This window comes from Oryctolagus cuniculus, chromosome 1 (genome assembly GCF_051225735.1).
Source record: "Oryctolagus cuniculus isolate XC-2025 breed Fujian yellow rabbit chromosome 1, ASM5122573v1, whole genome shotgun sequence".
Classification (NCBI taxonomy): domain Eukaryota; kingdom Metazoa; phylum Chordata; class Mammalia; order Lagomorpha; family Leporidae; genus Oryctolagus; species Oryctolagus cuniculus.
In genome coordinates, this window is record NC_142867.1 from 65,585,930 (window position 1) to 65,602,572 (window position 16,643).

Consider the following 16,643-nt stretch of genomic DNA (forward strand, 5'->3'; position numbering starts at 1 on the left):
CGGAAGCCCAGTTCCAAAAGAGCAGTGATAAAATCGAGAGAACGAGTAGGAGTGTGTCATGTGGAGGAAGAAATACACACACCCAGCCGTGTCAGAGGCCCACAAGATTCTTAAATGAGTCGTTCGTGTGAAAGCACCAGCACCCTGGATGAGAAGGGACTGAAGTGATTCAAACTGCTACTCAGCTGCCAGCACGGGCCACTTCTTCAGTAGTGGCCAAGGAGAGGGATGGACAAGGAAGGGTGTTCCGGAGGGTGGACCAGGGAGCCATCCCGGGGAGTAGGGACATCCCCTCCCGCAGGATAAGGGGACCTGGAAGTCGCCCAGCTGAAGTCCAGCACCGCTGTGTGTATGGTCGACCGTGTGCCTCTGCTCCGGTTGTTTGATGGACGTCTCTACGGCGGTGGCACTGCCGTGTTCTCATTTAGAGCAGATGTGCGGGCGGGATTATCTTGTTTTTGATTTACAAGAGCAACGTCCACCAAGTCACAAACCCGACGCGGCTCCAGGACCGCAGACGGCACCGCTGACGGCCCTGCAAGAGACTGTGGGGGCTCTGGGCTGCTGGGAAGCATTTTGTTTCCCGCAGGAGGAAGACGAGGAATTGGGGTCCCGTTCATGCTCGTGGCCGCTGGCGTGAGGCCGTGGTCCCTCACCGCGGGCCCTCTCCGCGGGCTGCCTGTGAAAGGGCCGGCTGCATTAGAGGAGGGGTCTGAGGAAGAGCAGCCAAGGTGGAAGCCACACATTTTGGTGACCCAGTCTTGCAGGTGGCCGGCGTCACTTCCGCCAGACTGGAACCGGGTTGGGGGGGGGGTGGCTTGAGAGTGCTTACACTGCTCCAGGTCACAGAGCTGTCCATTGGTGGAGGTGGGGATTTGAACCTGTGCTCTTAACTCCTGCAGGGCAAAGGAGAAGAACAAGCATGGCTTTTCTATCCGCTCTCCATAAAACTCCACGGTAACTGAATTCGCTTGGCCACGACGGCTGGACCTGGATGGCCGAGGCTGTTAGAGGGGAAGGTAGGGGGAAGTGGGTCAGTGACAGACAACTCCAACTCCGGAACCTACAAAGTGGAGGTCGGGTTCCCAGTGTTCTCTCGGGCTATGCGGTGAGCCCCCACTGAACGGGCATCACCTAACCAAGCGAGTTCCAGAACCTGAGCCTGCCCAGACTGCCAGCCAGCCTCGGAGGCAGCCATTGTTCCCAGGCGGCGCCCAGCCCAGTGGAGGCTGGACAGCTCTGGATGGCACCAACACACCCGAAAGTCAAGGCCAGCTCCACACCCTGGTTATCGTAGGACTCTGGATTCCACTGTCTCACCTCCATCTTCTTGCATCCATAAAGGGTTTTTATATATTTAGGGAGCAAAACTGGCAGCACCAGGGGCCTCAGCCTGGTGTAGGGGGCAGGGGAGAAAGAGAAGAAAAACCCTGGAGGAAGTCTCGGAGCCACGTCCATGCAGCAGGAGCAAGCTCACGGCAGGTGTTTGGGGGTGGGGGTGTCAGGAGGGACAGGGAGAAGCAGCTTCAGTCTGGCTGCTCAGCTTGGGGTTCCCATGGTACGTCCATGTAGGGGTGACTCGAAAGCTGTTGGATGCGTGTCCTGAGGTCGCCAGCTTTGGAGGGCCTGCTGCGACCTGGGGCTCTTCACTCAGCTGGAAGGTGAGGTGTCAGACACACCACTGGCCTGGATCCAAAACCCACGTTCCAGTGTCTGCCAGCCCCTGGCTGCTTCCTCCTCTCTCCTGCATCTGCTGTAGCTTTTTCCTTTGCATGGCAAACACACCTGCTCGCCCTTCAAGGTTCAACTTAGTCCTAGCTCTTTTTTTTTTTTTTTTTTTTTTTTTTTTTTTTTTTTTAAGATTTGTTTATTGGAAAGGGAGAGTTACAGAAAGAGAGGAGAGACGGAAAGGTCTTTCATCCGCTCGTTCACTCCCCAAACGGCCACAACAGCTAGGACTGAGCCAGGCTGAAGCCAGGAGCTTCTGCTGGGTCTCCCACACAGGTGCAGGGGCCCAAGCACTTGGGCCATACTCCGCTGCCTTCGCAGGCTCATTAGCAGGGAGCTGAATGGGAAGTGGAACAGCCAGGACTGGAGCTGGCGCCCATAGGAGGTGCCAGCCTCACAGGCGGCAGCTTTACCCTCTGTGCCACAGCTCCCCCCAACCCCTGCCAAGTTCTTGAAGCCCTCCCAGCTCCAACATGCGTCCCGTCCTCTGTCGGCACCGTTTTACTCTATTATCTCACTTCTGTTGCCTTGTGCTAGTGTCTCCTTAAAGGCATGGATCACAATCACCAGCTTTTTAATCCACTCTCCTGCTCCTAGTAGCTTGGTAAGTTAGAAGAAGGGGCATGCTAGTCAGCAGACAGAGGCTCAGCCCCAGCTAGGCCACTGGCTTGCTCTGTGACTGCGGGAAAATTGCTTCTCTTTTCTGGGCCTTGGTGCTGTGTAGAAGCAGGGAGCGCCCCCACCTGGCTGGAGGACTAAGAAAATCATGGATTGAATTCACCCAGCCATCCACAGGCTGTTGGAGAAGATAGCTTGGGCTGGCTGGGCAAGTTCTGTCACCCGCCTATAAAGAGAATTGTTGGGACCGATGTTGGCTTCCTTCTAGAGCACAGCTGTCTAGATCCTTACCCACCAGGGGGCAGCATGCACACATGGGAGCAGTGACCGACTGGAGAAGGCTCCTCTTGCTCAGGGCTGCGTTTTTCTTACTCCCTCCCCACAAGGGAATCCATCTCTGTAGCCCTACCTGACTCCAGATTTCCTTGTGTTGCCTTAGCCAAAGCCCAACTAGCTGGAATCCGTCCAGCAGTCTCGGCATTCTCTTTGCATCCCATGGGCACCTCCCTGCTCCTTTTGTTTATTCCCAGCCTTTAAAAACTTAGCTCAAATTCTGCTTCAGTTCAACCTTTTCTTTTTCTTCTCTCCTCCCCTCCCTTCCTTATCTCACTTGTTGTTCTGCTGATTTGCTGAGGGTTCATCATAGACTTTTTGCTGTGTTCTGGGTGCCAGGGGTACCGCACCGAGCCAGGCAACTCCAGCCGTCAGGGAGCCCACAGTCAACTGGGGGAGTCCAGCACACAGATGGCATCACTCTGGTGCAGCAAGCGCTCCAGTGCAGGTGGCAGAGGAGATGTGGAGGCCAGGCCTTGCCCAGCACAGTTGGGGCAACAGGCAGGAAGGATTTTTTGGAAGGGGTGGTGCATGAGTTGAGAGTGAAAGGAGGAGTTGTGGGCAGAGGACTTAGCCCTGTGTTGCAGGCTGAGCCCCCTCTGCCCCCTCTGCCCATGTCTGTTATGCTGCCTGCCACATCAGGTGGAAATCCCACCTCTCTCCAGTCTGGGCTGCTCCCGCCATTTCTAGGGTGTATTAATTTCCAGACCCAGCTTTTGAAAATGTGCTTTCTATAGGAGGATTGGGAAGGTGAAGGGGCCCCAAAACTGGGCATCCAAGGAACGGGGTCTGAACTGCGCACATTGGGACTGGGGGCCAAAGACTGAGTGGAAAGGAAATAGCCTTGGGTGACACTGGGTGTCTGTGTGCAGCCAGAGCCTGGGAGCTGCAGGAGGCAGATTTTAGCAGAATACAAGGAAAATCTATGTACTGGCCATTCTTTAATAGAAAAGAACCAGCTTGCCTTGGCCAGTTGTTCCTGGCATGGTTCAACCATCTGGCCCACCTGCCAGTCCTATCACAGAAACCAGGGGCGGTTGGCTCGGATGACTTTGAAGATTCATTCTAGTGTGGATTCCATAGCCACCCCGCCCCCACCCCTCATCATCACCTGTGACTGAAGTGCAGCTGGACAGCATGCTGGTCCCCACGCACGACCAGGCTCTCCCTCTAAGAGCCACAGTCAGCCACTTGGTGGCTACACACTCATGCCGTGTTCTGTGCTGTGTTTCTTCTCCAGCACTCTGCTCTGGCATCATGGTGGACTTGTGGTCTGCTCTGATGGGAAGCTGCCCTCCCCCTCTGTGGCCTGCCGCCCTCTGCCATGCAGAAGGAAGCTGAGGGGTAGCCAGGAGGCCGGCTTGCAGCAAGATCCCAGCCTGCTGGGCCTCTCTCAAGGTGCTGTGCATCCAGAGTCACAAGGAACAAAGGTGATTTTCCGCGATGTGATGGCAGTGGCATGGGGACTGTGGATTTTTTCCCCTCCTTTCTAGCTTCCTGGAGTGCTCCTCATACCTACCTATTTCCAGGTTAATAAATATTCATAAAACAAACGAGGGGCCGGCACTGTGGCGTAGCGGGTGAAGCTGCCACCTCAGTGCTGGCATCCCATATGGGCACTGGCTGTTCCACTTCCAATCCAGCTCTCTGCCGTGACCTGGGAAAGCAGCAGCAGATGGCCCAAGTCCTTGGGCCCCTGCATCCATGTGGGAGACCCAGAGGAAGCTTCTGGCTCTGGATTTGCCCAGCATTGGCCTTTGCTGCCATTTGGAGAGTGAACCAGCGATGGAAAATCTCTCTCTCTCTCTCTTGCTGCCTCTGCTTCCCTGTAACTCTTTCAAATAAATATTTTTTAAAAAACAACAAATGAACAAAACAGAGGGATGAAGGCCAAATATTTAATTTAGAGCAAATTATGTGCATGTTGGACCACTTAATGATCAGAACCAGATGTAAAGAGGGAAATGGAGCATGGTCACCTCAGTAGCAGAAATGAGGAAGTGCTGGTTTAGGGAGGACAGGAAGGGGGGAGAACACATTACAGACTTGTGTTATCATCCCCTTCTCCAAGAATTTCCACTTACGGAGGCGCCCACTCTTCTCCTTTGGACGAGTTGGCTTCTTGGTCTCTGTGGGTCTCAAGCCGGGGTCCCGCCCTTAGCTCCACAGTGTTGAGGAACTGCTCAGGCAGCACATACCCAGTAGTAGGAGAAGTCAACGATGGTTTTGAGATTTCAAACCAGGAAGATGAGGCAGGCACCTGGTGCAGCGGCTAGGATGCCACTTTGGATGCCCACATGCCATATCAGAGTCCCTGGTTCGAATCTTGGCTACTCTGCTTCTGAGCCAGCTTCCCACTAACGTGTACCTGAAAGGATCAGATCATGGCTCAAATACTTGGGTCCCTACTGCCCAGGTGGGATACCCGGATAGAGTTCTGGGCCTCTGCCTTTGGCCTGGCTCAGCCTTGGCTATTTCAGGTACTTTGAGAGTGAACCAGTGGATGGAGGATCTCTCTTCTCTCTCCTTTTCACATAAAAATAAAAAATAAAAAACAAAAAACAAAACAAAAACAACCAGGAAGGCACAGGGCCACCCAGGAAAGATAAGAAAACACTGAGCTTGAAGAAAATGGCGGCAGCATATGTGCTGTAGACAGAGAAGACTCAGTGGCACCAAGAAATCTACCGCATATTTTCACCATGTGCAGCCCTGTACATATGCAGAATCAAGAATTCAGTGTTTGGGGCAGCACTGGTCTGCTTAAGATACTGCTCAGGACACCCAGTTCCCACATCAGAGTACCTGCTTCCACACCTGCCTCCGGCTCCTGCTAATGCACACCCCGGGAGGCAGCAGTGATGGCTCAGGTAACTGGGTCCTGCCACCCACACAAGACCTGAATTGAGTTCCTGGCTTTGGCCGTGTCATGAGCATCTGGGGAGTGAAGCAGTGGATGGGAGCTCTCTGTCTCTCAAATAATTAAAATTAAAAAAAATAATTGAGAGTTTTTCTTCTGCAAGAAAACATGAGCTAGGTTCATGCATTAGATACATACTTATTGAGTACTATATGGCATGCTACACTCATGATGACAGATACTACTACTTAAATTTGTCCACTTGTTTATGTGCTATAAAGAACAAACTGGGTGGGGGGTAAGTTTGGTTCTCACAATACTCAATTTAGAAGGTGATGAAAAGACCCTGTCTTGGGGCCGGCCCTGTGGTGTAGCGTGAAAAGCCGCCACCTGTGCTGCCAGCATCCCACATGGGCACCAGTTTGTGTCCAAGCTGCTCCACTTCTGATACAGCTCCCCACTAATGGCCTGGGAAAAGCAGCATAAGATGGACCAAGTGTTTGGGCCCCCACCACCCACGTAGGAGACCAGGATGAAGTCCCTGGCTTCAGCCTGGCTCAGCCTTGTCCATTGCAGCCACTTGGGGAGTGAACCAGTGGATGGAAGATCTGACTCTTTCAAATAAGTAAATAAATGTATCTTTTTCTTTAAAAAAAGATGAGACACCCTGTTTTCCTTTTGAGCCTGATCAGAGGGACTGGCAGACACCCTGGACCAGGGCAACAGTCCTAACCACCACATCACATATCAACAGTCATGACCTTGAGGGATTCCCGAACCTTTAATCCTTCCGTCTTATCATGCCAGCTAGTGCTACCATGGGCAGACAAGTTAGGTCAGCTGCAAGAGAGAAGTAAAGCAAGATGCAGGGAACCTAATACATCTGGGACTTCTGATGAACCAGTCAGGAATATTTACCAAGTGCTGGGCCAGGAGATTCATTTAGACTCAAAACTGATTCTTGAGTTTGCTGTGCATCTATCTTAAGAATATATTCGGTTTGGACAGTGAACTTCATGAACTACCCAGTATCTAAGATAATAAAAATTACACGGAAACTCATGTCTATGAAGAGACCTGTTTATTACTGATAACACTTCATTTGGCTAAAACCACAAAAAATCCACACACAAATACATAAAGTGCAAATTCTCACAGGCAGTACTTATAATACACCCTGGTGTTTTTGTAGAGAAAAAGGAGGACATTGACAGAAACTGTTAAAACAAGGGCACAATTTTGAGCTACTGCTACACACTTAGAAAAATAATTCACTCTTAACTGTCTATTTCTACCTGGCATATTAAATGATGTATACCACGAGTCCATTCCAGCCTGGACAAGAAGGTCTCACCACATACAGATGCAGACACTTGCTTGAAGGGCTGATGAGTTGTAATACCAGACACAGACACACCAAATGATACCAGATCTGCTGCGACACACTTGGAAGCAAGGCGCAAAATGGCACTTACAAGAGTGATGTTAAGTCTACACAGATATTACTTCTTAGCCTTCCCAGCCAACACCTTGCTTTGAGTGTAAAATACTAAGCGTTATATACAATTTCCACATAGAAATAGTCTGCTCGCTCCAAAGAAACTGAGCGTTAAAGGGTGTGCGTGCTTGACACACATCACTTATCAGAAATTTCAATACTGGGAATCATTTGAAAGCTGAATTAGAAAATCCTTTTTATTGTTTCTTCAACTATTTGCTTCTTTAAAATAAAACCTGCGAAACCCTGTTATTGAGCGACCTATGACAGGTACTGAATTAGGTGGCGTGAATTCAAAAACCAGTAAACCACGATTCCTGCCCCCAGGGAGCTGGCAGCCGGCTGCTCCTTCTCCGTCAAGGAGTGGCAATGAGTTACGAAGAAACAGGCCCAGAATCTGAGGCTCAGTGCTAACAGGAGTGTTTTGGGTCAGTGTAACTTGGCAGTAATACTTCAGAAGCTCAGCTTCTAAAGGGCAGGGAGTATCCTAGACGTCTTCTTTATATGCCTCACACCAGAGTCTGCGTGTGCCCCTGGGGCTAGGTGGCTGCTGGGTGTGGGGGCACTGGAGGGGAAATGGGAGAGGCCACGTTGATAAACCTGGTGTTCCATTCTGGCAGCACCAGTGTGAGTCAAGATTAAAGATGCCGCTTTTATGTTAGAACACTTTTATCATTTTATGTGTTATGAATTCAAACTTCATTTGCAACTTAAGCGCGAACATGGAATCTTCCTTCCCCCTCCTTCATGCTCCTCTGCCGGTTGTGGGTTCAACCATCACTCGTAACACTCACATCCCACGTCAGAGTGCCGACTCTAGTCCTGGCTGCTCTGCTTCCCATTCAGCTGGCTGCAAACGTGCCCAGGAGGGCAGCAGAGGACAGCCCAAGTACGTGGGCCCTGGCACCCACACAGGCATCAGCCTGGCCCAGTTCTGGCTGTTCCAGCCACTTGGGGAGTGAACCAGCAGACGGAGGAGATACATTCATTCTCTCTCCCCCTCTCCCTCTGTCACTCTTTCAAAATAAATCAATCTCTTAAAAGTTTGAGAACCAAACTAGGTATGTCATTCTGCCCCTATCTTGGTCACTTGACTCATTCTGGTTGGTTCTCTTTTTTAGGTACATAGTCTAGTAAGAGGAAAGATGACACTGAATCCAACAGTACAGTGAATATTTTAAAGTAACCAATATTCAATACCATGTTTCCAACTGGAACGTTAGCCATGCTGTGTACAGTCAGCAAAGAGCCATTCTCTTTGTATTTAGACTTCTTATGATTATGGTGAGATGCTAAGATTTCCTCAAATTCTGTATTTTGGCTATCCAAGGTACAACAAAACCCCAAACTGCTAGATTAATGGACCATCATTTTGGTCAATATGATTCTTTCCTCATAAGTTTCTAGATCAATTTAAGAAATAAAAAAAAATTTCAGAATTGTAAAAGGCCATAATAAATTAACATATAGTAGTATCCAGACAGACCAAAACAAGTTGTGAAAGAGACTTAAAATTACAAGTCTTATTGTCCATAATAACAAAATAACAGAAAATCTATAAACAAACACAGTCTATGCATAAGTTTAAAGCATTCTGGATGAATACAGTTAAGATTTGAGGTAATAGGGCCAGAGCTTTTCACAGTACAAAATATGGAAGGGCGCCTAGGAGAAGAGGGAGGTAGAGAGAAAAAGGCATAAAATTAAATTGATTCAAGAGGAATTTGGATTTTTCAAGCATCAGAAGCATCAATGGAAAACATCTCAAAAAAACCAAACACAGGCATCAATTAGCAGCAGTTCATAGAACAAGTTCTCCATTAAACTCCAGCTAACATCTCCGTTGCATCAATTCCAGAAGCGATCTCCTTAAGAAATAGGAGGTCATTCCTACATGAAGATATCCCCGAGTACCCAATCTCTCAGAACAGCTGTCTGCTGAAGTTACTACACCTAAGTAACAATATTTTGTATCTAACACAATAGCCTCAAGTATCAATAATGCTATACATTCTTAAGGATGCACAAAATTGTGTTCAAGTCTCACTAAATTTATCAGGTTAAGTGAAAAATAATACCCAGCAGGCCTTTAGGCATTATACTCATCCTTCTACTAAAAATATATAAAAATTATTTTGTGAGCTAAATTCTTCTAGATAGAGCAAAACTCAAATGTTACTTTTAGTGCTCTTAACAACATCATTTTTGTTTCAACTAAAGTTTAAAAAAAGAGTGTTGAAAGGAAGGAATCTTAAAAAGACCAGTTGGGGTTAGAGGGCAGTGCTGTGGCACAGTAGATTAAGCGTCCACCTGCATAGCTAGCATCCCATATGGGCACTGGTTCATGTCCCGCCTGCTCCACTCCCAATCCAGCTCTTTGCTTATGGCCTGGAAAAGCCACAGAAGATGGCCCAAGTGCTTGGGCCCCTGCACCCATGTGGAAAACCAGAAAAAAGCTCCTGGCTCCTGGTTTCGGATCGGCGCAGCTCTGGCCATTGTGGCCATTTGCATTTGGGGAGTGGATCAGCAGATGAAAGACCTTTCTGTCTCTCGCTCTCTGTACTTTGCCTCTCAAGTAAATAAATAAATCTTAAAAAAAAAAAAAAAAAAAAAAAAAAAAAAAGGCCAGTTAGGGGACAGGCACTTGGCCTCATGGTTGAGCTGCTCATATCTCATATTAGAGTGCCTGGCTTTGATTCCTGGCTCTGACGCCTGACTCCAGCTTCCTGATAATGCACACTTTGGGAGACAGCAGTAACGGCTCAAGTACTGGGTTCCCGCCATCCACAAGGAACCAGGGTTGCTTTCTAGCTCCCAGATGTGGGAGTCTGGGAGTTTGGGGAGTGAATCAGAAGATGGGAATTCTCTGCCTCTCAAAAAAAAAAAAAAAAAAAAAAAAAAGGTAGCAATAAGCATTTAAAATTTCTATTCCCTTAGTAATGAAAAATATTTCATATAGAAGATTTAATGGTGATTCCCAAAGAAATTCTTAAATCTTAATCTGACTTTTCATGCACTTTTTCCCCCCAAATCCAACACCCCTCGCCCGCCCTGTCCTCACTACAAATGGAGAAGAGCATGACACAGCATTCCTACTGTGAACCCTTCAATAAACATGTAATTAAGAACTTAAAAATTTAGTTAACTATTGCAGCAGCTTTCTCTGCTCCAGAATTAAATGATCTGAATTCATTGAACTTCTTCTCGGAGGTCTTACTTTCTAATTTCTATTTTATTTTTTTCTGAAATGTCAACTGTCCTTTTTTAAATGTCTACTCTGTCTCCTTCCAGGTTTTCACATATTCTGACAGAACATCCTAGCAGGAATTGAACCTGTGGGAGGGCACTTTTTCTCACCTCCTAGAACCTGGCTTCTTTTTGGTGATCACTACCAAAGGAAACAGCAGGTTCACTACCTGCACGAAGCTGACTCCCCACCTTTACAGCGGCCGGGCTGCCCTTCATAAGGAGCATGTCCTGTGCCATCTTATCAACCTTTCCAGTGTTTGTTCATTTCTACTGTTTATTTCCAATTTATGCTTTGATTTCGTTCCACTAATTCTTCCCTTTTCCCCTAAAGCTTCAGAAAATCCCAGTTTTGACTTGCACGCTCAATGAGAACGCGTTCATTTCCATGACATTGTTCAAAGAGAAAAAGACAAACAATGCAGTGCCCAGGGCTGAGACCCACTGGCCAGCACTTTTGTCCCTCCTGGCTGGCTTGGGCTTTCGCTGAATTTATCCTTTTAAAGCGTGCACCTGCTGTCAGGTTCATGTTTAATATTATGCTCAAACTCAGAGCTTGGCTAGAATCAAATATCCCCTCAATCCATGTACTTCAGGAGGCTCTGTAGAACTTTATTAATTTTAACTTTGGACTTTTACATTTTTGAGACAAGAATCCAAACTTTGATAATGTCTCACCTTGATTAAGATGACTAAAATCCTGAACTATGTCAAAGTTATCTGGCTTTAGTGATTGTGGATAGGCTGCACTGGCACTCCAGTTTCATCAGTCACTGAGACACAGGTACTAAAACCAAATATGCTTTTCATACCTACAACATTGTTCATACCACTTTATAGAATCTATGCATTTCCTGAATTACAATCTACATTCCTAAAGTAAGTAAAACAAAAAATATTTTACACTGTTTTAAAATAAAACAAAAAATTCTACATTTTTCTACAGTGCGAAGCCTTCGAAGACAAACTCAGGGCAGTGGTGCTCTACATTCAGCTAGCTGTGTATTACCTATAGTCATACAAGATCCAGCTATAAGAAAGTAAGGAGAACAAATTAACAATAGTGGCAATACAATAATTTGAAAGTCATGTTTAGATTATGTAAGCTCAACTGAACATTAGCTGACAGCTGCAACATACCAAACCATGATTTAATGAATGTTCTAATCAGTTCAAACTTTGTTGTTATTATTTTTAGGAAAGAAATTCTCTAATACCAGTGCAATCTGCTAGAGGCAATCTGTTTATTAGGATCACACCCAAGATCTTGTCATTGCCACTTTTTAACTAAAGCACGTACATGTTCTGCAAAGTATACAGGACGATATAAACCGTAAGGAGGTTCACTAGCTTTCTCTGTATGTCTTCTCAAGGGACTAGAATCAGCCCAGAGTGATTTTCATAAAAAAAAAAATGTTTCCCCACTGAAAAAATAAAAATATAAATAATCACCAAATGATCAGAAATTCTACAGAAGCCTGCAAGAGGTTATACTAAACTGGACTTTAGTTTTGAAAGTATAGTTTTAGTGTTTCAGAATACTTAAAATCTGGATGCCTTCTTTGTAAAATTAGCATGACTCCATCAAATAAAGAAATAATTGTACTTACAAGAATGTAATTCAAAAGTTATACTGTCAAATTCAGAGCTTATTTCTCAGTTCAGATTTTTTCCTTAACGGTTGTAACTGACACAGTTCTAATGTGAAGATTCTTAACCACAGTTACCTTAAGCCCACTTTTAAATGACCTTTATTTACAATCCTAAGATTTTCAAATCAGCAAACCCACTGGATACAGAGGAAGCACCTATATAGTTTGGAAGATTTTCCTTAACTCCTGAAAACTGACAATTGATATCCAATGCAGAAATTGTTTCAGTTCACACCAGACCCTGAGAAGGCATAGGAACACTCTAAGAGAACAATGCCACTACTGTTTCTTGTTCAGTAAACATGTTAAATATTACAGGAAGTCCACACTGCACCACAGGCACCTGAACCAGCTGCTGAAACACACAACATCTGCTCTAAGCTAGAAATGCTACAGACCCTATTTTAAATACTCTAAGCTGTAAATGAATATCTGTGATAAAACAATGATACTTTTCCATTATGATCTTGGAGCAGTTTCTTATTCCTGCCAATATTATGGATTCCCATAACTAACCATATAATTATATAACATTTATCAGATTTTTTTACCATGCTATACACAATTACAAGATATGGAACTAAGCTTAATCACACTTTAATAATAAAACTCACTTTTGTATTATCATGTTTCTATTCAGGAAGAACGACGTGTTACTGTAATACTTTTGATGTAATGACTTTTAAAATACCAAAAAAAAATTTGAATCACTTCTCTCCGGACTATTTCACTTGAAATTTATGCAGTGTTTTAGTCAGTTAACTAAAAAAAAAAAAAAAAGACAGAAAATAAAAGGAAAATGATACTTGGCCGAATGCGAGAGAGAGAAGGCTAACACGAGGTTCAACACATGGGAGTTCTCCGTTGCTCCGTTCCGTATGCCAGGCAAGGACAGGATGCACAGGCGTGCCCTAGACAGAGCGCCAGGTCAGTCCATTCTTACTGGGTTCAAGAAAATTCTCAATGAGGGCTTCAATGAGTTTCTTCAATTCTTCTTCCAGTAAGGCTGTGTCACTAAGGAGAAAGATTAAGTTTTGAAGTGTTTAATTTAAACAAATTTTAAGGCTATAAAATAATCTTTGCTTTTTAAAGAGGGCATATACCTGAAGAATGATTAAGAAATTGTTAACAAAAGAGAAATTTACTCAGTTAAAACACACACACACACACAATCACAAAGGAAACACCACTATCACAAACTGAAGGTAAACTGCAATAATAGGCATTCCTTGGCAAATGATAAATGGATGAGTTACAGTAGATCTAAGGAATTCTCCTAGGGGTTGGCACTGTGGTGCAGCAGGTTGGGCTGCCACCTGCATTGCCAGTATTCCATATGGCTGCTTGTTCAAGTCCTGGCAGCTCCACTTCCAATCCAGCTCCCTGCTAATGCACCTGGAGAGGCAGCAGAGGATGGTACAAGTGTTTGGATCTCTTTCCCTCATGTGGGAGACCTAAATGAAGCTCTTGGCACCTGGCTTTTGCCTGGCCCAGCTCTGGCTGTTGTGGCCATTTGGAGCATGAACCAGTGGAAGACTTCTCTCTCTCTCTCCTCCTCTCTCTGGAACTCTGCCTTTCAAATAAATAAAGCAATCTTCAAAACAAAACAAAAAAAAAGAATTATGCTAGATCTTTGAGCATTAATATCAGATGGTAAGATAAATGGTCTCCTGAAATACTCTGAAGAATATTCACACAGATGTTATAGGATAACATGACACATCTTTCAGGCAGCAGAAGGAGGTATGGCTAAAAGAATTTGAGGTTTAAAAAAACGCATAAATATGGAACCAGCATTGTGACATGGCCAACAAAGCCGCTGCCTGTGACACTGGCATCCCATATGGGCACTGCTTTGTGTCCCAGCTGCTCTACTTCCAATCCAGCTCCCTACTTATGGCCTGGGAAAAGCAGTGGAAGATGGCCCAAGTGCTTGGGCCCCTGCCACCTACATGGGAGTCCCTGATGGAGTTTCTGGCTCCTGGCTTCGGCCTGGTCCAGCGCTGGCCGTTGCAGCCATTTGAGGAGTGACCCAGCAGAAGGAAGACCTCTCTCTTTTTCTGTCTGTACCTCTGACTTTCAAATAAATAAATAAATAAATCTTTTAAAAAACCTACATATATAATTGTAAGTAAACCCTTCAAAGTCATCCCGAGGAGCTGCTGTTGTCTAAGCATCTCTGGGAAAGACTTTTAAACTGCATTTGGGGGGCAGACATTTGGTTCCATGGCTATGATGCCACTTGGAACACTCACATCCCAAGCTGGAGTGCCTGGGTTCGAATCACGGTTCTGGTTCTTGACTCCAGCTTCCAGCTGATGCAGACCCTGGGAGGCAGTAGTGATGGCTCAGGTAGTTGGGTTCCTGCCACCCACAGGCATCTGGGGAGTGTAGGGGATGATGGGAATGGTTGGTCTCCGTCTGTCTGTCTCTCTTTGTATCTCAAGTAAGTAAATAAAAATTAAAGAAAAAAATAACCATCTTTCATTTTAAACCAAATATAGCATTGCCCAATTTGGTTGACTTTAAACTCTGTTCTTAATGACTATAGGAGTTATTTAACTTTTCCCTACAGGAAATGAAATCTTAATGCAAAGACGTGGGAAATAAAAATAATGTACCTTTGTTGGAATCTGAAGGAAATTCCAAAAAAACTCATCTTCTCCAAAATATAGGGATCAATGAAAACATTATAGGAGATATTTCTTTTAATAAGTTTAAACAGCCTTGAATATAGTTATTAGAGTCAAATTAATTTACTCACAATTCATACACTTAAAAGGAAATCAACTGGGATGATTATGTAAAATCATAGCAGGTGTGGAAAATGAGTATTTGGCCATAAACACAGTTTCTGTTGATCATTTCTTTATGTTCATCATATAGTAGTTAATGCTCGGAAAGTCTTCTAACTCCATGGTGTGCGAGGAATGTATATACATACATAGATACAATGTATATATATTATTTCTCAATCAAGATTTTGTGTATATATCTAAGAAAGCAATTCCCACCTTTGGTCAGGGGAGGCACACATCTCTGCGTAATACTTTATCTTTGGTTCTGTCCCGCTTGTCCGTAGAGTAGCAACACAGCCATTCTGAAAGGTGAAGGTAATCATCTGGCTGCTTTTGCTCACAGGCAGCACCTAGGCAAAGGGCAACAACAGCTGGATTATACATTCGCTCCTTTTCATTTTCAAGACTATAAAATACATCCCGCTTCTATGGGTTATCTAAGGTAGGCAAATTCACAGCAAGCAGAATGGTGGCTGCCAGGGCTGGGGAGTTAATGGGCACATTGTTTCAGTCAGGCAAGATGAAAACGGTCTCGCGATCTATTGCACAACAATATGAATGTACTTAACACTACTGAATTTACTCATAAAAATGGTTAAGATAGTCAATTATATATTTTTTACAAGAATTGAAATTTTTTTAATTTAAAAGAATTACAAAATACAAAAGAGCTGTGGCCAGTGCTGTGGCATAGCGGGTAAAGTACTGCCTGCAGTACTGGCATCCCATCTGGTTTGAGTCCCAGCTGCTCCACTTCTGATCCAGCTCTCTGCTATGGCCTGGGATAGCAGTAGAAGATGGCCCAAGTCCTTGGGCCCCTGAGCCCACACGGGAGACCCATAAGAAGCTCTAGGCTCCTGGCTTCGGATTGCCTCAGCTCCGGCTATTGTGGTCATTTGGAGAGTGAAGTAGCAGATGGAAGACTCCCCACCCCCCCAAGCCTCTGCCTCTCCATAACTCTCTGCCTTTCAAATAAATAAATACATCTTTAAAATAAATATAAAAGAAGATAATGTATAGTACACAAACATTCCATTTCCTGGACTCCTGTGATGGTCCAAGCATCGGGTTATCTGTCTTACATACATGATCTCCAGCTCTCAACACTAATCCTGCAAAGTAAGTACTGCTGCCACTTCATGGACAAGGCTCAAAGAGAGTAAATGACCTGCTCGAGACAATCAACTGAGTGGTGGAACAAGGATTGGAACCACGTCTCTCTGCTCCAAAGTCCAAACTGCCTCTGTGTTTGCCAAGCACTTCGCAGTCTATCAAAGGTCTCCAAAGAGAAATGCATGCCTTTCAGAGGATATGCAAAATAATACTCTGGGGTACACAAAGGCTACTTGTGTTTTTAAATGAAAAATTTAAAAAAAGTGAAGCTTTACTGACACTGAATATATGGGTCAATACTGGGACTGTTCTTAGCCCCCGTGTCAGGCTGTTGAGGCTGGGGATCTTATTTTGGCATTATTCTGGGGTTGACAGTGGTACACTTCCCCAGGTGTTCCCAGCCTGGTCCTGTCCCTGGGACCTCTCTCTTGGTCAGTGGTTCCACACACCACTTGCTTAAGATAGAGACCTTCTCCTTCTAAGATTTATTTTTTATTTATTTGAAGAGCAGAGTTAGAAAGGTCTTCCATCCTCTGGTTCACTCCCCAAATGGCCAAAATTGCCAGAGCTGAGGTGATCTGAAGCCAGGAGCTTCCTCCAGGTCTCCCACATAGGTGCAGGGGCCCAAGCACTTGGGCCATCTTCTACTGCATTCCCAGGTGAATTAGCAGGGAGCTGGATTGGAAGTGGAGCACCTGTGGCTCGAACTGGCGCCCATATGGGATTCCGACACTGCAGGCCAGGACTTTAACCCAGTGCGTCACAGTGCTGACCCCCCTTCTTTTTCACTCACAGAC

General features: G+C 45.3%; 1 protein-coding gene across 4 annotated transcripts in view; it reads right to left on the reverse strand.

Annotated features, from left to right (window-relative positions):
* Positions 1-6,603: 6,603 nt before the first annotated feature.
* PGM2L1 (phosphoglucomutase 2 like 1) overlaps positions 6,604-16,643 on the reverse strand; it is a 57,727-nt gene continuing 47,687 nt past the window's right edge. For 3 of the 4 annotated variants that reach the window (XM_089330808.1, XM_089330810.1, XM_089330803.1), the window contains exons 14-15: positions 14,950-15,083; positions 6,604-12,949 (exon numbers count right to left, since the gene is read on the reverse strand). In XM_089330808.1, the coding sequence (XP_089186934.1) occupies positions 12,847-12,949; positions 14,950-15,083 (237 nt within the window). In that variant the 3' untranslated portion in view covers positions 6,604-12,846. The remainder of the gene's footprint in view (positions 12,950-14,949; positions 15,084-16,643) is intronic. The other variant, XM_089330811.1, reaches the window with a different exon arrangement.